Source organism: Ranitomeya imitator, chromosome 1 (genome assembly GCF_032444005.1).
Source record: "Ranitomeya imitator isolate aRanImi1 chromosome 1, aRanImi1.pri, whole genome shotgun sequence".
In the NCBI taxonomy this organism is placed as follows: Eukaryota; Metazoa; Chordata; class Amphibia; order Anura; family Dendrobatidae; genus Ranitomeya; species Ranitomeya imitator.
In genome coordinates, this window is record NC_091282.1 from 389,000,974 (window position 1) to 389,025,617 (window position 24,644).

Sequence of the window (24,644 nt, forward strand, 5' to 3'; positions counted from 1 at the left end):
TCCTATATTATCAGTAACTATCAGGTCATTCCGTGTGCTCTTAACCACCAGGTCCATTATTGTCCTGACCACCAGGTCATAACAGGGAACGTAGCCTAATGCTACAAGTAATGGATTATTGTTGCTGCATTCTTATTTAATCTGCCTCCCTTGCTTCCAGCTAGTGATAGGTTCACGCACTTGAGTCTGACAGTGATATTTAGTGAGGACCTGACGCCAAGTCAGAAGTGACCGTTTTTTTCTGTTTGTATTCCCACTTGTCCTTTAAGTGTTTTTTTTATATATATATATCAGAAACATGAACCTTTTTATTTGCTACAATTTTTATAGTGTTTACCAAGGGGCGGGGCTTACATAATTTTCTGGGGGCGGGTCTTTAGGCTGCTTTATAATGTTGTGCAGTACTCAGATGTCACCCAAGTGCAGTCTGACATCCGTGGACTCAAACAATGGAGAAGATGGATAAATAAAGTTCTACATCTTTTCCATACCTGTGATACAATCCTCCCATGCAAGCGAATAGTATCACACCCAGATGACATTTTGATCAAACTCTGAAAGAGTTTGGTCCGAGTGTCATTACAATAATCAGATCCTCTTGGAAGAAAGAATCCCCGCTCGTGTGAGTGAGCCCTTACACAAACGGCACTTCTCCTATGTGCACTGGACTTAGCTGCTGAGCACACGCAATTCACCCCCACCCACTCCTCCATGAAGGATATTTATGAAGGGGTTGAATGAATGCAGTTATCTTTTTTTTTTAAATTGTGGTCCCACATGTGCACTACAACGACTGAATTCACTGTCCATAGGACCAATAGAGAGATAGCACAGTGCTTTTCTTGGCTATGTAACTCAGTCAGATCATGAATGATGGAAGATCAAGAGCCATATTCATGTGAAAAGTGGGGCCACCTGTAGTTATACCTCGACAATCAGCAACTGATCCCCCTAGACTGAGGATATGTGAGAAGTTGGCAAGGTGGGCCAAGCACTTTAACCCCTTTCTGAGATCGGGCGTAATAGTACACCGATGTCAGATACCCTCCCTTTGATGTGGGCTCCGGCAGTGAGCCCACATCTTTCCTGTTTTGAACAGCTGACATGTGCTCGCAACGGCCACGAGTGAAATCGCTATCCACTGGCAGCCACTAACTAGTTAAATGCCGCTGTCAAACGCTGACAGCGGCATTTTAATGGCGCTTCCGTCAATCGCGACGGAAATACGCACACCGGTGACCTGCTTCATGTGATCGCAGGTCACCGGTGTGTTGGCATGACAACCTGGGGTCTCCTGGAGACCTCTGTGGCTGTCACTGCCAGATTTGCTGTGAGCGCCACCCTGTTGTTGGCGCTCATAGCAATTCAGCAATTCTATTACATAGAGGCGATCTGACCATCACCTGTATGTAGCAGAGCCGATCGAGTTGTGCCAGCTTCTAGTCTCCCATGGAGACTATTGAAGCATGCCAAAAGTAAAAACAAAAGTTTAAAAATATAAAAAAAAAAAAATAAAAGTTCAAATCACTTTTTGCCCCATTCAAAATAAAAATAAAATCAAACCTACACATATTTGGTATCGCTGCATTCAGAATTGCCCGATCCATAAATAAAAAAAGGATTAACCTGATCGCTAAACGGCGTAGCGATAAAAAACAAAAAAAAAACGCCAAAACAGTTTTTTTCTGGTTGCCGTGACAGTGCATTAAAATGCAATAATGGGCGATAAAAAGAACATATGTGCACCAAAATGGTATCATTAAAAACGTCAGCTCGGCACGCAAGAAATAAGCCCTCACCTGACCCCAGATCACAAAAAGTGGTGACTCTACGGGTATTGGAAAATGGTACAATTTTTTTTTTTTTCTTAGGAAAGTTTGGAGTTTTTCTTCACCACTTAAAAATAACCTAGACATGTTTGGTGTCTATGAACTCGTAATGACCTGGAGAATCATAATGGCAGGTCAGGTTTTAGCATTTAGTGAACCTAGCAAAAAAGCCAAACAAAAAAAAAGCGTGGGATTGCACTTTTTTTGCAATTTCACCGCATTTGGAATTTTTCCCCCATTTTCTAGTACACGACATGATAAAACCAATGGTGTCGTTCAAAAGTACAACTCGTCCCGCAAAAAATAAGCCCTCACATGGCCAAATTGTCGGGAAAAATAAAAATAAGTTATGGCTCTGGGAAGGAGGGGAGCGAAAACTCAAAACTGAAAAAAGCTGGGGTCATAAAGGGATTAAGCATGCAGAAGACTAAGACACCGTAAGGCCCAGTTCACACTTCCAATTCTCTCATACACGTTTTTATGAAAGAACATGTACCGTTATATTTTAACCCCTTCCCGACCTTTGACGCCACGTAGGCGTCATGAAAGTCGGTGCCAATCCGACCCATGACGCCTATGCGGCGTCATGGAAAGATCGCGTCCCTGCAGATCGGGTGAAAGGGTTAACTCCCATTTCACCCGATCTGCAGGGACAGGGGGAGTGGTAGTTTAGCCCAGGGGGGGTGGCTTCACCCCCTCGTGGCTACGATCGCTCTGATTGGCTGTTGAAAGTGAAACTGCCAATCAGAGCGATTTGTAATATTTCACCCATTATAACGGGTGAAATATTACAATCCAGCCATGGCCGATGCTGAAATATCATCGGCCATGGCTGGAAATACTAGTGTGCCCCCACCCCACCCCTCCGATCGCCCCCCCACCCCCCCGATCTGGCCGGTACACTGCTCCGGCTCCCCTCCGCCCTGTGCTCCGCTCCCCCCCGTGCTCGTGTCCGCTCCCCCCGTGCTCCAATCACCCCCCCGTGCTCCAATCACCCCCCCTGCACTCCGATCCACCCCCCCCGTGCTCCGTTCCACCCCCCCGTGCTCCATTCCAGCCCCCCCGTGCTCCGTTCCACGCCCCCCGCGCTCCGTTCCACCCCTCCCGCGCTCCGATTCCCCCCCCGTGCTCCGATCCCCCCCCCCCGTGGTCCCCCCCCACCCTATCATACTTACCGATCCAGCCGTGGTCCCGTCCGTCTTCTCCCGGGCGCCGCCATCTTCCAAAATGGCGGGCGCATGTGCAGTGCGCCCGCCGAATCTGCCGGCCGGCAGATTCGTTCCAAAGTGCATTTTGATCACTGAGATAGATTATATCTCAGTGATCAAAATAAAAAAAATAATAAATGACCCCCCCCCTTTGTCACCCCCATAGGTAGGGACAATAAAAAAATAAAGAATTTTTTTTTTCCACTAATGTTAGAATAGGGTTAGGGTTAGGGGTAGGGTTAGGGTTAGGGGTAGGGTTAGGGGTAGGGTTAGGGGTAGGGGTAGGGGTAGGGTTAGGGGTAGGGTTAGGGTTAGGGCTAGGGCTAGGGTTAGGGTTAGGAATGTGCACACGTATTCTGGTCCTCTGCGGATTTTTCCGCTGCGGATTTGATAAATCCGCAGTGCTAAACCGCTGCGGATTTATGGCGGATTTACCGCGTTTTTTTCTGCGCATTTCACTGCGGTTTTACAATTGCGATTTTCTATTGGAGCAGTTGTAAAACCGCTGCGGAATCCGCACAAAGAAGTGACATGCTGCGGAATGTAAACCGCTGCGTTTCCGTGCAGTTTTTCCGCAGCATGTGTACAGCGATTTTTGTTTCCCATAGGTTTACATTGAACTGTACACTCATGGGAAACTGCTGCGGATCCGCAGCGTTTTCCGCAGCGTGTGCACATACCTTTAGAATTAGGCTATGTGCACACTGTGCGGATTTGGCTGCGGATTCGCAGCAGTGTTCCATCAGGTTTACAGTACCATGTAAACATATGAAAAACCAAATCCGCTGTGCCCGTGATGCGGAAAATACCGCGCGGGAACGCTGCGTTGTATTTTCCGCAGCATGTGAATTCTTTGTGCGGATTCCGCAGCGTTTTACACCTGTTCCTCAATAGGAATCCGCAGGTGAAATCCGCACAAAAAACACTGGAAATCCGCGGAAAATCCGCAGGTAAAACACAGTGCCTTTTACCCGCAGATTTTTCAAAAATGGTGCGGAAATATCTCACACGAATCCGCAACGTGGGCACATAGCCTTAGGGTTAGGGTTGGAATTAGTGTTGTGGTTAGGGGTGTGTTGGGGTTAGGGTTGTGATTAGGATTATGGCTACAGTTGGGATTAGGGTTAGGGGTGTGTTGGGGTTAGTGTTGGAGTTAGAATTGAGGGGTTACCACTGTTTAGGCACATCAGGGGTCTCCAAACGCAACATGGCGCCACCATTGATTCCAGCCAATCTCGTATTCAAAAAGTCAAATGGTGCTCCCTCACTTCCGAGCCCTGACGTGTGCCCAAACAGTGGTTTACCCCCACATATGGGGTACCAGCATACTCAGGACAAACTGCGCAACAATTACTGGGGTCCAATTTCTCCTGTTACCCTTGTGAATCTAAAAAAATGCTTGCTAAAACATAATTTTTGAGGAAAGAAAAATGATTTTTTATTTTCACGGCTCTGTGTTGTAAACGTCTGTGAAGCACTTGGGGGTTCAAAGTGCTCACCACATATCTAGATAAGTTCCTTGGGGGGTCTAGTTTCTAAAATGGGGTCACTTGTGGGGGGTTTCTACTGTTTAGGCACACCAGGGGCTCTGCAAACGCAACGTGACACCCGCAGACCATTCCATCAAAGTCTGCATTTCAAAAGTCACTACTTCCCTTCTGAGCCCCGACGTGTGCCCAAACAGTGGTTTACCCCCACATATGGGGTATCAGCGTACTCAGGAGAAACTGGACAACAACTTTTGGGGTCAAATTTCTCCTGTTACCCTTGGGAAAATTAAAAAACTCTGGGCTAAATAATTATTTTTGAGGAAAGAAAACGTATTTATTATTTTCACGGCTCTGCATTATAAACTTCTGTGAAGCAATTGGAGGTTCAAAGTGCTCACCACACATCTAGATAAGTTCCTTTGGGGGTCTAGTTTCCAAAATGGGGTCACTTGTGGGGGGTTTCTACTGTTAAGCCACATCAGGGGCTCTGCAAACGCAACGTGACGCCCACAGAGCATTCCATCAAAGTCTGCATTTCAAAACGTCACTACTTCACTTCCGAGCCCCGGCATGTGCCCAAACAGTGATTTACCCCCACATATGGGGTATCAGCGTACTCAGGAGAAACTGGACAACAACTTTTGGGGTCAAATTTCTCCTGTTACCCTTGGGAAAATAAAAAATTGCAGGCTAAAAGATCATTTTTGAGAAAATAATTTTTTTTTTTTTTTTCATGGCTCTGCGTTATAAACTTCTGTGAAGCACTTGGGGGTTCAAAGTCCTCACCACACATCTAGATTAGTTCCTTTGGGGGTCTAGTTTCTAAAATGGTGTCATTTCTGGGGGATCTCCAATGTTTAGGCACACAGGGGCTCTCCAAACGTGACATGGTGTCCGCTAATGATTGGAGCTAATTTTCCATTTAAAAAGCCAAATGGCGTGCCATCCCTTCCGAGCCCTGCCGTGCGCCCAAACAGTGGTTTACCCCCACATATGGGGTATCAGCGTACTCAGGACAAACTGGACAACAATATTTGGGGTCCAATTTCTCCTATTATCCTTGGCAAAATAGGAAATTCCAGGCTAAAAAATCATTTTTGAGGAAAGAAAAATTATTTTTTATTTTCATGGCTCTGCGTTATAAACTTCTGTGAAGCACCTGGGGGTTTAAAGTGCTCAATATGCATCTAGATAAGTTCCTTGGGGGGTCTAGTTTCCAAAATGGGGTCACTTGTGCGGGAGCTCCAATGTTTAGGCACACAGGGGCTCTCCAAACGCGACATGGTGTCCGCTAACAATTGGAGCTAATTTTCCATTCAAAAAGTCAAATGGCGCGCCTTCTCTTCCGAGCCCTGCCGAGTGCCCAAACAGTGGTTTACCCCCACATATGAGGTATCGGCGTACTCGGGAGAAATTGCCCAACAAATTTTATGATCCATTTTATCCTACTGCCCATGTGAAAATGAAAAAATTGAGGCGAAAAGAATTTTTTTGTGAAAAAAAAGTACTTTTTCATTTTTACAGATCAATTTGTGAAGCACCTGAGGGTTTAAAGTGCTCACTAGGCATCTAAATTAGTTCCTTGGGGGGTCTAGTTTCCAAAATGGGGTCACTTGTGGGGGAGCGCCAATGTTTAGGCACACAGGAGCTATCCAAACGCGACATGGTGTCCGCTAACGATGGAAATAATTTTTCATTCAAAAAGTCAAATGGCGCTCCTTCCCTTCCGAGCCTTACCATGTGCCCAAACAGTGGTTTACCTCCACATGTGAGGTATTGGTGTACTCAGGAGAAATTGCCCAACACATTTTAGGATCCATTTTATCCTGTTGCCCATGTGAAAATGAAAAAATTGAGGCTAAAAGAATTTTTTTGTGAAAAAAAAGTACTTTTTCATTTTTACGGATCAATTTGTGAAGCACCTGGGGGTTCAAAGTGCTCACTATGCATCTAGATAAGTTCCTTGGGGCGTCTAGTTTCCAAAATGGGGTCACTTGTGGGGGAGCTCCAATTTTTAGGCACACGGGGGCTCTCCAAACGTGACATGGTGTCCGCTAAAGAGTGGAGCCAATTTTTGATTCAAAAAGTCAAATGGCGCTCCTTCCCTTCCAAGCCCTGCCGTGCGCCAAAACAGTGGTTTACCCCCACATATGAGGTATCAGCGTACTCAGGACAAATTGGACAACAACTTTCGTGGTTCAGTTTCTCCTTTTACCATTGGGAAAATAAAAAAATTGTTGCTAAAAGATAATTTTTGTGACTAAAAAGTTAAATGTTCATTTTTTCCTTCCATGTTGCTTCTGCTGCTGTGAAGCACCTGAAGGGTTAATAAACTTCTTGAATGTGGTTTTGAGTACCTTGAGGGGTGCAGTTTTTAGAATGGTGTCACTTTTGGGTATTTTCAGCCATATAGACCCCTCAAACTGACTTCAAATGTGAGGTGGTCCCTAAAAAAAATGGTTTTGTAAATTTCGTTGTAAAAATGACAAATCGCTGGTCGAATTTTAACCCTTATAACTTCCTAACAAAAAAAAATTTTGTTTCCAAAATTGTGCTGATGTAAAGTAAACATGTGGGAAATGTTATTTATTAACTATTTTGTGTCACATATCTCTCTGGTTTAACAGAATAAAAATTCAAAATGTGAAAATTGCGAAATTTTCAAAATTTTCGCCAAATTTCCGTGTTTATCACAAATAAATGCAGAATTTATTGACCTAAATTTACCACTAACATGAAGCCCAATATGTCACGAAAAAACAATCTCAGAACCGCTAGGATCCGTTGAAGCGTTCCTGAGTTATTACCTCATAAAGGGACACTGGTCAGAATTGCAAAAAACGGCAAGGTCTTAAAGGTCAAAATAGGCTGGGTCTTGAAGGGGTTAAGGCTGATCTTTTTTTTTTTTTTTTTTTGTGGAACGAGTGTCTGCAAAAAAAACAAAAAATTATCAAAACATGACATGTCTCGTTTTTTTTCTTAGTCACTGATCAAGTCGCCCATGCAAGTCCATGGATCGGTTTGAAATGAAGACAGGGCACTGCATCTTGTACAGTCTGTTTTTCACTGACAGGAGCTAGTTAATGTCCTTTTTTTTTTTTTTTTGGCATACCAGAGAATCTGATGATGCCGTAGGGACACACTGATGAAGATCGGGTCCATATTCAGATGTAAGCCAGCCAGATATCTGCGGAAAGAACGCTCTTTTGGAGTGTGATGAAGCATGCTGTTTTTTTGTTCTGCTTGGAGATGTATGAAATCTCTAGATGCCTCTTTATGAAATTAAATGCATACAGATGTACAATAGAGGCCTCTTAACGCTCTGTGAAAGCCTCATTTTCCTGTATACAAAACTGAGCAATTTGGTGGCTTCATGCATTGGCTAGTAAGTACAATTGTGAGCTTTTACTGTGAATTGCTTCATTTTCTTCACAAGCTTTTTAAACATGTGGTAATTACAGGTAAAATACAAGTTTCTAACGTTTTCTACTCTACTATACAGACAAAAAAACGCATTGAATAACCAATGTGAAATGTATGTGGATCGGCACTGGCATGGGGTCACTCTGCACTGGCATGGGGTCACTCTACACTTGTGTCCAGCCAGGTGGCCTAGGTGCCTGTTTGCAGCGAAGGGGACACTGCGCTATATCAGGACACTGTTCCCTCTCTTGCTGCCCCCCTGATAATAGTGATGTCATAACCTAGGGAATATACCATTGCTCAACAAAATTGGAAAACCCATTTGCCAAATACTGCCAGAGAAAACGGAAAAAGGCTTTGCATTAGTGACACTTGTTTGACTTGTTAGCTGACATGTCAGTAGCAAGTTCTTTATTCCTTTGTTTTCTATGGTATGCATTCTTGAAAATTAGTGGAAAATGGCTTCTGTAACACTGACTGGCAAACAAGCTTTGGAATACAGATCTTCAATGTGTGAATAAGGCCTACTTATTTGTAAACCAAAACCAGTATTCATTCATAAATATAGTAAAAACATAATGGAGAGATTTAGGATTGATTCACATTCAATATTTTTAATGGCACTTTTTTTTTTTTTTTTTAAATGTCTAAAACACTACAGCTGAATGTAAGTTTAACCCCTTTACCCCCAAGGGTGGTTTGCACGTTAATGACCAGGCCAATTTTTACAATTCTGACCACTGTCCCTTTGAGGTTATAACTCTGGAACGCTTCAACGGATCCCGGTGATTCTGACATTGTTTTCTCATGACATATTGTACTTCATGATAGTGGTAAAATTTCTTTGATATTACCTGCGTTTATTTGTGAAAGAAACGGAGATTTGGCAAAATTTTTGAAAATTTCGCAGTTTTCCAACTTTGAATTTTTATGCCATTAAATCACAGAGATACGGTATGTCACACAAAATACTTAAGTAAAATTTCCCACATGTCTACTTTACATCAGCACAATTTTGGAGCCAAAATTTTTTTTTTGTTATGGAGTTATAAGGGTCAAAAGTTGACCAGCAATTTCTCATTTTTACATCATTTTTAGGGGCCGCATCTCATTTGAAGTCATTTTGAGGGGTCTATATGATAGAAAATAACCAAGTGTGACACCATTCTAAAAACTGAACCCCTCAAGGTGATCAAAACCGCATTTAAGAAGTTTATTAACCCTTCAGGTGTTTCACAGGAATTTTTGGAATGTTTAAATAAAAATGAACATACAACTTTTTTCACAAAAAATTTACTTCAGCTCCAATTTGTTTTATTTTACCAAGGGTAAAAGGCGAAAATGGACCCCAAAAGTTGTTGTACAATTTGTCCTGAGTACGCCGATACCCCAAATGTGGGGGTAAACCACTGTTTGGGCGCATGGCGGAGCTCAGAAGCGAAGGAGCGCCGTTTGACTTTTCAATGCAGAATTGGCTAGAATTGAGATCGGACGCCATGTCACGTTTGGAGAGCCACTGATGTGCTTAAACAGTGGAAACCCCTCACAAGTGACACTATTTTGGAAGGTACACCCCCTAAGAAACTTATCTAGATGTGTGGTGAGCACTATGAACCCCCAAGTGCTTCACAAAAGTTTTTAATGTAGAGCCGTAAAAATAAAAAATCTTATTTTTTTTCACAAAAATGAACTTTTCGCCCCCATTTTTTATCTTCCTACGGGTAACAGGAGAAATTGGACCCCAAAAGTTGTTGTACAATTTGTCCTAAGTACGCTGATACCCCATAAGTGGGAGTAAACCACTGTTTGGGTGCATGGCATAGCTCGGAAGTGAAGGAGCGCCGTTTTACTTTTTCAACGCAGAATTGGCTGGAATTGAGATTGGACGTCATGTTGCGTTTGCAGAGCTGCTGGTGTGCCTAAACAGTGGAAACCTCCCAATTTTAACCCCAACACACCCCAAATCCTAACCATAACCCTAACCACACCCCTAACCCTGACACACCCCTAATCCAACCGTAAACGTAATACAAACCCTGACCCCAACTCTAGCCCCAACCCTAACCCTAACTTTAGCCCTAACCCTAATGGGAAAATGGAAATAAATACTTTTTTTTTCCCTAACTGAGGGGGTGATAAAGGTGGGTTGATTTACTATTTATAGCAGGTTTTTATAGCGTGTTTTTATGATTGGCAGCTGTCGCACACAAAAAACGCTTTTTATTGCAAAAAATAGTTTTTGCGTCACCACATTTTGAGAGCTATAATTTCTTAATAAAGGGCTGGATGACTTTGTTACAAATGGAGAAGCAGTGGGAATGTTCTTAGTTATCTGGAGTCTGTCTGGTGGAGGTGTGAATTGTGTCCATGTACTGAGTCATAAATCCAGGTGTTAAATTGAGTCCTAGTGTCAAAGAATTGAACATCTTGATCAGTTTGAATTCCCAAATTTTTCGCTCTCTGTCGTCCTTAAAATGACCTTGTAGTATGAAGACTTTTAAGTCTGTCATACTGTGTCCAGGTCCAGAGAAATGTTTTCCCACAGGTGTGTCCATTTCATTCCTGATTGTGTGTCTGTGTAGATTAATTCTTGTGTGTAGTTTTTGCATGGTTTCCCCAATATAGATACTTCCAGGGTACCTTGTACATTGTATCATGCACACCACGTTGGAGGATGTACATGAAAAGAAATCCATGACCTTATAGTCCTGACTTGTTTGGTTTGCGGACTGTATTTGTTGGTAGTATGTGGGTACAAGTTTAGCATTTTTCATTCTTACATTTGTAACAAAATGCCTAATTTGATTTCCATGGCTTATCTTTAGGAGGCATGACCTTTCCCACCTCATGAACAAATGTCCTGCTGTAATATAGCTCTTAAATGTTGTGCATTTTTCTTATTAATTCATTGGTAATCCTGCCTGAAGAAGTCTCTGTGCTCTGAAAGCTTGCAAACATATTATTTCCTGGTTAACCAATATAGGTATCACTCCAAGAATACTTTTGTCATCATTTTCCTTGGCTGGTTAACAAACATAGGGGGACCCCACGCTGTGTTTTTTTTTTTTTTTTTTTTTGTGAAAGGATTCTCCTATTTTTGCTAACCAGCCAAGGTAAGCAGACTGCTGCAGCCTGGTATTATCAGGCTGGTAAGGTTCATGGATATTGGATCCTTAGCGGCCTGAAATACCAGTCCCAGTAGTTTGCTTTACTCTGGCTGGTTAACAAATATAAGGGGACGCCAAACCTTTTTTTTTTTTTTTTTTTTTTATTTATTTAGTAAAAAAAAAAAAGGAAAGGGCATTACATATTACTGACCTCTCTCTGCTTTCAGGAACTTCCTGTGTGGCCGGTGTCACACTGGCGAGTGTGGCGTGAGTCTCTCGCATGAACATCGGGCACTGCCGCTGGCACTCGGGACCAGAGTGTGCGACTGCATGGATTTCTATGCAGCCGCATACGCCGGGTCCGAGTGCCTGCGGCAGTGCCGGGTGTTCATGCGAGAGACTTGCGCCACACTTGCAAGTGTGACCCCAGCCTGTCACGTACTTCCGGATGTGACACAATATTCATCATATGTAAATTAGTACACATGCGTAGTAAGCTGCGTTTCCGCAGTTAATACGCATGTGACTATTATATGCGGTTTTACCGCATCTAAGTGTATGTCTCCACGGTCCGGAACGGCAGCGCTTTGAATGCAGCACGTGCCCTCTCCGTTCAAAGCGCTGTCGGCTTTTGTACGCGCGGTGATTCCGCATGTGGTCATTGAACTGTGCGTAATCACCTCATCCTATACATTTGAACGGTGATATTTATCTTTTAGAGACTGAACCGCATGTGCGTATACTCAAGGATGCTGGAGGCGTCCCTGCACACATAGAGGAGATGGGATTTTATAAAATCCCATCCACTATGCTGTTACATCTGGCCGCTGCGGATTGGACGCTGCGGCTGTATGTGGCGTCCAATCTGCAGCAAATACTGAACGTGGAAACATACCCTAATGATAGTCTATGGTAAATGTACGCTGCGGGAACTGAGCGTCTCCACATCGCAAATAGACATGCTGCGGTCCGGAAAGATGCGCCGCATGTCCGTATATGCAGGTCTGCTGCCTGTGTCTTTGAATGCATAGTGCATGTAAAGAAGCTGCGGAGACACCATCACGTGTTTCTCGACGCAAGCAGTGAATAGCCAGGCCTTTCCCCGGGAAGGAACAACCACGGGAAGGGCAGCATCCTATGAAGGAAAGCCACCTATGCCAAGCATGGTATCCATCCACAGACAGCTGTTTTGGGGGTTTTGCCCCTCATCAGTGTGGAGTAGGAATCTGGCTATTAGGAGCAGTGCCTAGTAAAAAGGCTATAAAGGCACAGATGTTTGGCCTCAGGGAGACCAAAACATCCAACACCGCAGAGACACCATCACGTGTTTCTCAACGCAGTGATTCCAGAACACTGCCCCCATCCCTTATGGGAAATATGCAGATGCATGTAAAGAAGCTGCGGAGACACCATCACGTGTTTCTCGACGCAAGCAGTGAATAGCCAGGCCTTTCCCCGGGAAGGAACAACCACGGGAAGGGCAGCATCCTATGAAGGAAAGCCACCTATGCCAAGCATGGTATCCATCCACAGACAGCTGTTTCGGGGTTTTTGCCCCTCATCAGTGTGGAGTAGGAATCTGGCTATTAGGAGCAGTGCCTAGTAAAAAGGCTATAAAGGCACAGATGATTGGCCTCGGGGAGACCAAAACATCCAACACCGCGGAGACACCATCACGTGAATAGCCAGACCTTTCCCCGGGAAGGAACAACCACCCCCTCCCCGAGGCTAATCATCTGTGCCTTTATAGCCTGATGATCCACACTGATGAGGGGCAAAAACCCCGAAACGGCTGTCTGTGGATGGATACCATGCTTGGCATAGGTGGCTTTCCTTCATAGGATGCTGCCCTTCCCGTGGTTTTTCCTTCCCGGGGAAAGGCCTGGCTATTCACTGCTTGCGTCGAGAAACACGTGATGGTGTCTCCGCAGCTTCTTTACATGCATCTGCATATTTCCCATAAGGGATGGGGGCAGTGTTCTGGAATCACTGCGTTGAGAAACACGTGATGGTGTCTCCGCGGTGTTGGATGTGTTGGTCTCCCCGAGGCCAATCATCTGTGCCTTTGAATGCATAGTGGACATGGGATTTCTTGAAATCCCATCCACTATGCTGTAACATCTGGATGCTGCGGGTTTGACGCTGCAGATGTATGCAGCGTCCAATCCGCAGCGTTTACTGACCGTGTACACATACCCTAATATATCTGCAAACAGGAAATCACTTTTTTTTTTCCTTCCCAGAAGCCAACTTTCAATTACCGTATATACTCGAGTATAAGACAAGATTTTCAGCCCATTTTTTTAGGCTGAAAGTGCCCATCCCGGCTTATACCCGAGTCATTGTCCCAGAGGGTCGGCGGGGGAGCGGCAACTATGACATCATCATACTCACCCCCTCCTGATGCAGTCTCTGCAACTCCCTGTTTCTCAGATGGTCTCCGGCGCTGGCAGCTCTTCATGTGTTCAGCTGTCACGTGGTACCACTCATTAAAGTAATGAATATGAACGCGACTCCACTGTGCGTGGAGCACATATTCATTACTTTAATGAGCGGTACCATGTGACCGCTGAACACCGGAACAAGCTTCTGGCATGTGCCAGAGACCATCGAAGAAGAAGGGACTTGCAGAGACCACGCCAGGAGGGGGTGAGTATGATGGGGGAGGGTGAGCAATGCGATATTCACCTGTACCGGTTCCACCGCCTGGCTCTGTTTTCCGTGTTCTCTGGCTTTGATGTTCAGGTCAGAGGATGCAATGACTTGTTTAGTGCGCGCCCTCTGCCTGAATAGTTACTGCAGAGACCCGGAAGACACAGCGGTGCACGGCGGTGGAACGGGGGTCTGAGCCTGCGGCGACTCCGTGACCTGGCCCCCATAGCACGCCGGTGTCCCCGCCTGCTCAGGACACCGGCACCTGGCGCCCAGTGATGAGAGGTGAGTATGTAATTTATTTATTTTTTAATCGCAGCAGCATATGGGGCATATTCTATGGAGCATCTTATGGGGCCATCAACCTTTATAGAGCATTATATGGGGCATATTATTCTATGGAGCATCTTATGGGGACATTATTATCCTTTGTGCAGCATTATATGGGGCCCATCATGAACTTTATGAAGCATTATATGGGGTGTATTTTGTATAGAGTATCTTATGGGGCTCCTGATTCAATATGGATATTCAAAAACATTTAACCTACTGATGTCTCAATTAATTTTACTTTTATTGGTATCTATTTTTATTTTTGAAATTTACCAGTAGCTGCTGTATTTCCCACCCTAGGCTTATACTCAAGTCGTTAAGCTTTCCCAGTTTTTTGTGGCAAAATTAGGGGTCTCGGCTTATACTCGGGTCGGCTTATACTCGAGTATATATGGTTGCTTTATTTCAAGTGACAAAAAACGCATATAATGAAAAAACGCATCAAAAACGCATGTGGAAAAAACACGTAAAAATGCATTAAAAATGCAGGTGACCTGCCAGTGACCTCAGATTTGGTGCAAATTTTACCCGCGTCAAATACTGAGCCATTCCTGACCGTGGAATTCTGTCACTTCGCCTCGCCAACAAACAGGCAATCCCCACATGTATTCAGGCTATCTAGCAGCCACAAATCATGCACCTGCGGCAACACAAACTAAATCTCCGAGCACGCCCCAAATACTCGGAGATCACCCAAGCATGCTCGGAAATCTCGAGTAACGAGCATACTCGCTCATCACTAGAAAGGACCCAGTGTAAGCAGAGCCCCTTTCTCGGGTGTCTAAAGTGAGCTGAGACCGAGAGGAAAGGGATAACGAAATCTGGAGTAGAAGTGAGTGACTGTGTATTATCGGGTCCTGGGAGAAGACACCTAGCATTAAGGGCCAAAGGTTATTGCTCCAATAAGTAACAGGCCTAGACAGGACGACAGGAGTATGCGAGAAGAATAGAGTACCATGGGTGGAACTTCTAGAGCATCAGGATTAGATGAGATTAGTACCTGCCATTCTGGCACTTTAAAAGAACAAACAAACCTTATGTTTGGTATCTTCGTAATCGTACTGACCTAGAGAATCATGTACCCTGGTCACTTTTATATTAAAGTAAACATGGTAAATTAATAAAACATTTGTGAAATTGCCCTTTTTTTGCAATTTCAACGCACTTGGATTTTTTCTACTTTCCAGTCCATCACATGATAACATGAATTATGTAATTCAAAAGTACAACTTGTCTCGCAAAAAAAACAGGCCCTCATACGGCTATATGGATAGAAGGATAAACAAAAAAGGGTAGAAAAATTGACTGGGGGTGAAATTATTATTTTTTTTTAATTTTTATATTTTTCGTCTGGGTAGAGACTTAATATATCGACACATACAGTAGATGTGTGTAATCTTCTCATTCTCAAATGTCTTCTTACAGGCGATCCTCTATCAGACTGACTGTAGAAACACATTCTTTTTCAAAGCCTGTATATAAAAAGGTAGGTTCACATTATCTGTTTGCAATGTATACTTTGCTACTTAATAATCAGCATTGTGCTTTGCACTTTATATTTATGGTTATATCTTGCTTATTGCCAAAGAAATGTATTAGCCGGTTCGGGATCCCAAGGCCATTAGTGCCAGCATCAAGTTCTAGTTGGAAACACCTGACCACTATGTGCATTAACCCCTTTACCACCTTAGGTTTTTCCATTTTTATATTTTTGTTTTTTGCTCCACTTTTTCCCAGTGACATATAAGTTTTTTTTTTTTTTTTTCTTTTTTTTTTCTGCCTTGCGAGGGCTTGTTTTTGCGGGAAGAGTTGTACTTTTGAATGATCCCATTTATTTTACCATATAGTGACCAGAAAAACGGTAAAAAAATTTCCAAGTGCTGTGAAATTGCAAAAAAAGGGCAATTCCAAAATTGTGTGTTTTTTTTTTTTTTTTTTTTTTTTTTTTTTACCATGTTCACTAAATGCTAAAACTGACCTGCCATTATTATTCTCAAGGTCAACGGGAAACAAATTCCAAGTGCGGTGAAATTGCAAAAAAAGTGCAATTTCGCAATGTCTAGGTTCTTTTTTTATCTAAGTGGTGAAAAAAAATTCCAAACTTTGTTTAACCCCTTTCTGCCAGTTGACGGAATAGTATGTCAGCTGGCAGAACCCCTGCTTTGAGGTGGGCTCCGGTGGTGAGCCCACCTCAAAGCCGCGACATGTCAGCTGTTTTGTACTGCTGACATGTGCGCGCAATCGCGATCCGCCCACGCCCATTAACTAGTTAAATGCCGCTGTCAAATGCTGGAATTTTTTTCCCGTTTTCTGTTTCACGACATGGTAAAACCAATGGTATCGTTCAAAAGTACAACTCGTCCCGCAAAAAATAAGCCCTCACATGGCCATATTGATGGAAAAATAAATATTAATAATATTATTATTATTAATAATAATAATAATATTATCTCAAAAAAGCAGAAAAAAAGATGAAGCGCACTCACCGGTGATGATTCGTCAGATTTATTCAGAGATAAATAACGTGCTGCAGGGAGGGTTGTGTGTTCACAACCCTCCCTGCAGCACGTTATTTATCTCTGAATAAATCTGACGAATCATCACCGGTGAGTGCGCTTCATCTTTTTTTCTGCTTTTTTGAGATTCTATATGAACTGTGGCAGCACCCTGGTGTGATTTTTTGTTAAATAGGCTATATACGGCAAAATGATGCATCACAGGAGAGTAATAAGGGTCTAACTAATAGCAGTGGTGCGGATGTACTTTTTTTCTTTTATTATATGTATTATTATTATTATTATTATTATTATTATTATTATTATTATTATTAAAAATAAAAAAGTTATGGCTCTGGAAATAAGGGAAGCGAAGAGCGAAAACGAAAAAGCTCCGGGGGTGAATGGGTTAAAAAAGAAAAAAAAAAGCGCCATTTTCCAATACCAGTAGCGTATCCATTTTTTGTGATCTCTTGTTTCACGAGGGCTTATTTTTTGCATGTCGAGCTATTGCTTTTAAAGATGCTATTTTAGTGCAGATACAATCTTTTGATCTCCCGTTATTGCATTTTAATGTAATGTTACGGCGACCAAAAAAAAAAAATCTTAATTCTGGCGTTTTTTACTTTTTTTTTTTTTTTTCTCGTTATGACGTTTAGCGATCGGGTTAATCCTCTTTTTTTTATGTTCATCGGGCGATTCTGAACACAGCGATACCAAATATGTGTTTGTTTTTCTTTTAATTTGTTTTATTTTGAATGGGGCAAAAGGGGGATGATTTCAACTTAATATATATATATATATATATATTTTTTTTTTTATTCTACAAACTACTGACAAAATGTCTTTGAATTTCCAAGCACTAAATTTTGTATTTATTTTCAGAAAATGAGAAATGGTCAAAATAACAAAAAAATGCATTGCGTGCAGACCTCAAATAATGCAAAAGAAACAAGTTAATTATCATTTAGAAACAACGATGCTAATTGTTTAATTCAGGAAGAGTTCAGAAATCAATTTTTTGCGGAATAACCATGATTTTTAATCACTGCTTTCATGCGTCTTGGCATGCTTTCCACCAGTCTGTCACACTGCTTTTGGGTGACCTTATGCCACTCCTGGTACAAAAATGTAAGCAGTTCTTCTTTGATGGCTTGTGACTATCCATCTTCCTCTTGATTAAAGGTTGAGGTTTTCAATGGGGTTCAGGTGTGGAGATTGGTTGGCCATGACTTGGATTTGATGAGGTGGTCCATCATCCACACATTGATTGACCTAGCTGTGTGGTCAACATTGGGGAACTGTCGTGAATTCTGCTTTTGGGCTCCCTCCGGTGGTTGTAGGTGGTAGTGCAGTTGTCCCTGGCTTGCAGTCCTGGACAGGTGTATCTGCTGATTGCAACTCTGACTGGGGTATTTAGGTTTGCAGGACTCATTAGTCCTTTCCAGTTGTCAATGTTTCTTGGGAAGTGTTGGATCTATGTCTGTCTTCTCCTGCTTAGCTGCCAATTCAGCAAAGATAAGTGTCTGTTTCTTTTTCTATGGCACACAAGCTGTGTGCTTGTTTTTTGATTGTATTCCTGCTCTGAGTGTAGGAGTCTCTGGAGTTGCAGATATACGTTCCACGTCTTTAGTTAGATGGAGGAATTTTTTGTATAATCTGCTGTGGATATTTTTGGAAGGGTTTTAATACTGACCGCACAGAACTCTGTCCTATCCTTTCCTATTTTAGCTAGAGCGGCCTCTTGTGCTAAATCCTGTTTTCTGCCTGTTTGTCTTTCCTCTCCTACTCCCAGCCAATATTTGTGGGGGGCTGCCTATCCTTTGGGGTTCTGCTCTGAGGCAAGGTAGTATTCCTATTTCCATCTATAGGGGTATCTAGTCCTCCGGCTGTGACGAGGTGTCTTGGGTTTGTTAGGTACACCCCACGGCTACTTCTAGTTGCGGTGTTAGGATCAGGATTTGCGGTCAGTATAGTTACCACCTACTCCAGTGATAGTTTTCATGCTGCTCCAAGGTCACCGGATCATAACAGGGAACATTGCTTGAGCAGAAGGAATCAACTGTTTTTCCAGGATAACCTTGTATGCGGCTTGATTCATACATCCTTCTCAAAGATTAACCTGCCCAATTCCAGCCTTGCTGAAGCATCCCCAGATTATCACCGATCCTCCACCAAATTTCTCAGTGTGTGCAAGACAATGTGGCTTGTACGCCTCTCCAGGTCTCCGTCTAACCATTAGACGACCAGATGTTGGGCAAAGCTGAAAATTAGACTCATCAGAGAAGATTACCTTACTCCAGTCCTCTATGGTCCAATCCTTATTGTCTTTGGCAAACTTCAGCCTGGCTCTCCATTGCTTCTCATTGATGAAAGGCTTATTTCTAGCTTTACATAACTTGAGTCCTACCTCTAGGAGCCTGTTATGAACTGTTCTGGCCGTGCACTTCACCTCAGCTGCCATTTGCCATTTCTTTTTGTAGGTCACTTGATGTCATCCTGCGGTTGCTGAGTGACATTCGAATGAGATGACTGTCATCCCGGTCAGTGGAGAGTCGTTTTTGCCCTCTGCCGGTCTGTAGCTTTGTTGTCCCCAATGCCTGTTGCTTGACCGTGTTGTAATGGACTGCCGTCTTCAACATTTTAATGCTGTAGGCAATATGACGCTCACTGTGTCCCTCCGCTAGTAAAGCCAGAATTGAGCCCTTCTTTTCCTCACTGAAGACTTTTTTTCTTTTCAACTCCTTTGGCATAGTTAAAAGTTTATTTTTTTCATTCCTATTACTTTTGGGATATTACTAGCACTTGTTTTGATATCCAGATTGGCCTATTGCAAGAGGATTGTGAACACCACAGCAGTGTTTTTTTTATATTTTCGCGCATTAAACACAATTGGGTTCAGGTGATCACCTAATCAGAAGTTCATTAAGTAGAATATGGTGTACTCTGGCTGTAATTCAACTGACACTGGAATAGAATGGCTGTCAGACATAGAGAGAAGCTGATTTTTGTGTGTGTGTGTGTGTGTGTGTATATATATGCTGACATGTGCTGGAAAAGATGTGCGCTCACCACCAGAGCCCACATCAAAGCGAGGGTGTCCGACATCGGCGTACTCTTGCTCCTGATGTCGGAAAGGGGTTAAGTGGTAAAAAATAAATCCAAAATTTTGTCACAAACAAAAAAAAATTACGTCATTATCCAAGACCCGTAAGGTCTCCATATTTCGGGATCTGGAGCCGGGTGAGAGCTTATTTTTTGTGAAATTATGTATTTATTGATTCCATTTTGGGGAAGATGCGATGTTTTGATCGTCTGTTATTTCATTTTATTGCAATGTTGCGGCGACCAAAAAGCAATTCTTGCGTTTTCATTTCTTTCCCGCACTGTTTTACTGATCAAAATGTATTATTTTTAGATTTTGATTGGGCGTTTCTGACCGCGGCGATACCATACATGTGTGTTTTATGATTTTTTTTTTGTTTGTTTTATTTTGAATGAGGCAAAATGGGGGTAATTTTGAACTTCTATGTTTTTAAATTTTTAAATTTTTTTTTTAACTTTTTGTATGCATAAATAGTCTCCTTTGGAAACTTGAAGCTGCCATCGTCTGATCGCTTGTGCTACATATAGCCCTGTGCAGCTATGGGCAGCAAAAATACTCATCTGCTAGGGCGGCGCTCATAGCAGTTTGGTAAGGATAACCAGAAGGGTGTCCTGCAGACATCAGGTTGTCATGACAACCCTACGGTACCCCGCGATCATGTGACAGGGGTGCTAATGGGCAGAGCTAATGACTTTCGTCTGGTTTGCGCAAGTTAAATGCTGCTGTCAGAGATTAATATTGGCATTTAACATTTTAAAAGCCACAGGTGAATCGCGAGTCTACTCACAGCAGTTTGGGGTGTATGACAGCTGATCAGATCAGCTGTCATGTGCTGGAAATGGTGCGGGCTCAGGGCCAGAGCCTGCACGAAGGAGGGGGAGATGACCTGTGACATACCTATACATCATATGCCTTAAAGGGAACCGGACACCCCGAAAATCGCGGGTGAGGTAAGCCCACCGGCATCAGGGGCTTATCTACAGCATTCTGTAATGCTGTAGATAAGCCCCCGATGTTACCTGAAAGAGGAGAAAAAGACGTTATATTATACTGACCCAGGGGCGGTCCCGCTGCTGGTCAGGTCAGATGGGCGGCGCCTCCCATCTTCATTACAAGACGTCCTCTTCTGATCTTCAGCCACGGCTCCGGCGCAGGCGTACTTTGCTCTGCCCTGTTGAGGGCAGACAAAGTACTGCAGTGCGCAGGCGCCGGGCCTCTGACCTTTCCGGCGCCTGCGCACTGCAGTACTATCCTCTGCCCTCAAGAGGGCAGAGCAAAGTAAGCCTGCGCCGGAGCCGTGGCTGAAGATCAGAAGAGGACGTCTTGTAATGAAGATGGGAGGCGCCGCCCATCTGACCTGACCAGCAGCGGGACCGCCCCTGGGTCAGTATAATATAACGTCTTTTTCTCCTCTTTCAGGTAACATCGGGGGCTTATCTACAGCATTACAGAATGCTGTAGATAAGCCCCTGATGCCGGTGGGCTTACCTCACCCGCGATTTTCGGGGTGACAGGTTCCCTTTAAAGGGAATTTGATGAAATGTGAAAGATCCACACCATGCCACCCCGCCTGACGTCAATATTACATCAGCAGGATCACGTGATAAGGCCTCCCCATTTATACCAACGTGACGTTCCGCACCAACTGGGGACTCCTAATGTCAATTTGGCACAGTTTTACACAGACATCCCTCTGTTTACACGGGCCCAGGGAAGCATGGGGAGTGAGAGAAGATGGCCCTCGCAGTCACAGGCATGGCACCACACTCGCCCACAATCCTGACAGGCTGAGAGGCCCTTTTCACTAGCACCAGTAAAAGAGAACTTTATTATGGTTAATGTCCTGTTCTCTCAAGGTTAATTTTGCTGTCCTCCCTTTGGATCTGGGAGGAGTATTTATACTCACTTCTGATTAGGATTCCCTGTCGGCTATACTTTCGTCTAGTCTGTGTGCCTGACCCTTGGAATGTGTGCCCGGTTTGCAATTGTTTTCCGTGCTCTCCTTGCGTTTTGTTCTTTTGGTTTTATGACTTCTTGCTTCCCTTCTGACAATCCCTGTCTCACCCCTTTGGTACCTCGTGATTTCCTGGTTCTGATCTTAGCTTGTTTGACTACTCTCCTGTGTTCATCGTCTACCCCTACATCCGGCTCCACCTCCGACCATCTGCTTCTCTGTCACATGGTTCAGGTCCTTGTTAGTTACCTGGCACTTTGCTCAGCTCCCTTGCTGCTGTGTGCATCTCTCCCCGCAGCAGTAAAACCCAGGAGTTGTGACATTTATCAGCTCAGAAGGACTGCCACCAGTTCCTCGTTCGATATATGCCTGGTCCGTTGACAGGGTTATATCGGGCCATGAACCAGCCACCAGTAGCATGTGAGATTGGGCTGAGAAACGGGTGTGTGGATTGAGATAAAAGAGCAGCCTAAGGTTAAATTATATATTTAATCGCCTTAAGGGCACACTAGACAACACACTATATATACACAATGGCTATACATATATAAAGGTCAGATATGCAAATACAATAGTGGTAGGACAAAAGGTATTAGCAGAACAGATAGTCAATTACCAGTAGATGAAGGGCTTGGCTTGTGGGGGAGGGGCTACCACATGGGGGGCTTGTGGTCCCCTTTGTGTGTGACTTCTCCTGACATGATGTGTCCTTGCGACCTCTAAGAGAAAAAGCAATAAGATATGCTTCACACAAGCATTTAACCCTCTGAGTCACTTCCCTCCTGCTTCTGGGCTGAACCTAAATCCCCTTACCTGGAGATTTCGAAATAAATCTCATAATACCTATGAAAAATCATAACTCCTTTCTGGGCTGTCCTAGGGCATTGGTTCTGACGCAATCGGATCTGACTGGGCCAATACTGCTCATATAGTCAAAATACAATTTTGCTACCTAGTGGCTGTTCTATGTATGAATGACTTGAGACCCAGGCAGGCGCTTGCCGTGTTTTGGGGATCTCGGAAATCTACACTATGTACATTTATGACTTAAAGTATTTGCTTAACTTCTTCATGGAATCCTAGCTGGCTGAACTAAGGACTCGGGCCACATGGTTTGGATCCACAGGGGGTCTTCCTGTGGAAGGTTGCATACCAACTAGCTGGTGGGGGTGGGAATCCTTTGTTTGAAGATGGCCAGGTGTCATGTTACCACTGCAGGTGCTGAAGGGGTTTCATTCCATGTATTGCTGTGCGGCCGCACGCTCCGGAGTGCCGGTGCCAGAGCTGGGTTTTCACCTGCGAGACTCGTATCTCGGGTATGTGTGATCCCGGCCTTATACTGACAAGCTCTGGTGTTTCGAAGAAAATGTTCTTTGAGGATCCAGATAGACAAAAAGTAGCCCGCCTCTTCCCAGCGCTGCTACAGGTGATTGTCAGGTCCCTCCCTCATATCTGGAGCATCTCCGGGACCAGCCATCTTGGGAAGGAGATTCCTCAGCTGTGGTCCCCAGCCAGATCTTAAAAGTACATTTCTATGAAACCCCTGCCCGTGTCAGATCACAATACACTTAATAGAGGGAACCCTTTTGCATGTCCGAGTGAACCAACTTATGACAAATATGCCAAAATAATCTGTGTAAATACGTTTTTACATCTCTGTATGAACATTAGACAATAACTAATAGTCTTTACAATCACATTATTTTCTAAAAATGATGAACCGTATCAGATTGTTGTCTGGAAAACCATCAATAAGGAATAAACTGTCCTTTACCAACTGTTTGAAAGGTATTGCCTCACATGATTTATTTGTCTGTATTTTTTATTTTACTCTTTGGATACATGGATGTGATTTGTAACTTCTTTTTTTTTTTTTGGTTCTTTTCTGCCAGGACCTAGTTGTGCGTCTTTCTGATGATAACGATCCGTTCTTCCTATATAATCTGACTCTGGGGGAAGAAGACTTTCTGAGGTAAATGGGAATATATGTTCAGCCGTGCGCCTAGTTTGGGTCTATGCTTTATCAAGTATGGATTCCGTGCAGTTCATCCACCTGGAGCAAACTATAAAAGCTTTACTGGTTTAACTAAAAATCTGAATTGATTTACAAGTGTTACTTTCTGGTACAAATTATGGGGGGGAGCGGATAGAGCTTACTATTAATGTCCACTCTTATAACTGATTGTGTCCATACAGCTTGTGTCTATACTACACACAACAGAAACTTCTATTAAAGGCAGAGCTACTTGCCAAATTGTAGCATCTGCAGGATCAAGATGGAATTAGCTAAACTGTTGTCACCAGAAAATGTTACAATTTGTAGTCTTTTTATGTCATTTTCCATGCATGCACCACAAGTGGTCTGTGCTGTGATATCTGAAGAAAGAAGGATTGACAGTAAAGGGAATGTCAGCAGTTAAAACACAGAGTTCACCGATGTGTCACTTATTAGGCCATGTGCTGTTGTTTCCATACAATGAAAATTTATCATCAGAAGATAATCACTGCCTGGACTGATGCTGGTGTGTGCGCTGGTCCCACCAAGCCCGCTCCTCTGATAACTTCAGTGTCAATACAGGGTAGACAGAAAGCTGTAGGGTGGGTGGGGTTAGCTTTCTCAGCTATGCTACATCTAAAAACTTTGTGTCAGAACGGCTGCACCCAGTAATCTAAGTGATACAGCATTGGACTCAGGGTCTCTTTTGCTACATTACGGTGCTCTCAGACGAGGCATCAAAAATCCGCTGACAGATTCCCTTAAAATGTGCTGTTCCCAGTGTTGGACTGGGGTGCCAAGGGCCCACCAGTAACATTGACTTTAGGACGGTTCACTTTTCACCTTTTATACTAATATTACGCTACCCTTGTTCAAAAATGTACCAATATCTCTCTATAATAATAAACTGGGTAGTTTGAAAAATGAATGAGATGCTACTTTTTTTCTATACAGAGTGAGTCAAGTGAATTATGTCAACTATTGCCCATACAGTGGGAGTGGGGGCCAAGATCTGCAGCAGGGCCCAACAGGGGATTCCCCTGTTACCCTA

At 43.5% G+C, this 24,644-nt stretch overlaps 1 protein-coding gene across 2 annotated transcripts in view; it reads left to right on the top strand.

Annotated features, from left to right (window-relative positions):
- Positions 1-24,644, top strand: part of LOC138674204 (spindle assembly abnormal protein 6 homolog) — a 103,684-nt gene that overhangs the window by 10,983 nt on the left and 68,057 nt on the right. Inside the window, exons 2-3 of one of the 2 annotated variants that reach the window (XM_069762113.1) lie at positions 15,468-15,528; positions 23,490-23,569. In XM_069762113.1, the coding sequence (XP_069618214.1) occupies positions 15,468-15,528; positions 23,490-23,569 (141 nt within the window). The remainder of the gene's footprint in view (positions 1-15,467; positions 15,529-23,489; positions 23,570-24,644) is intronic. The other variant, XM_069762117.1, reaches the window with a different exon arrangement.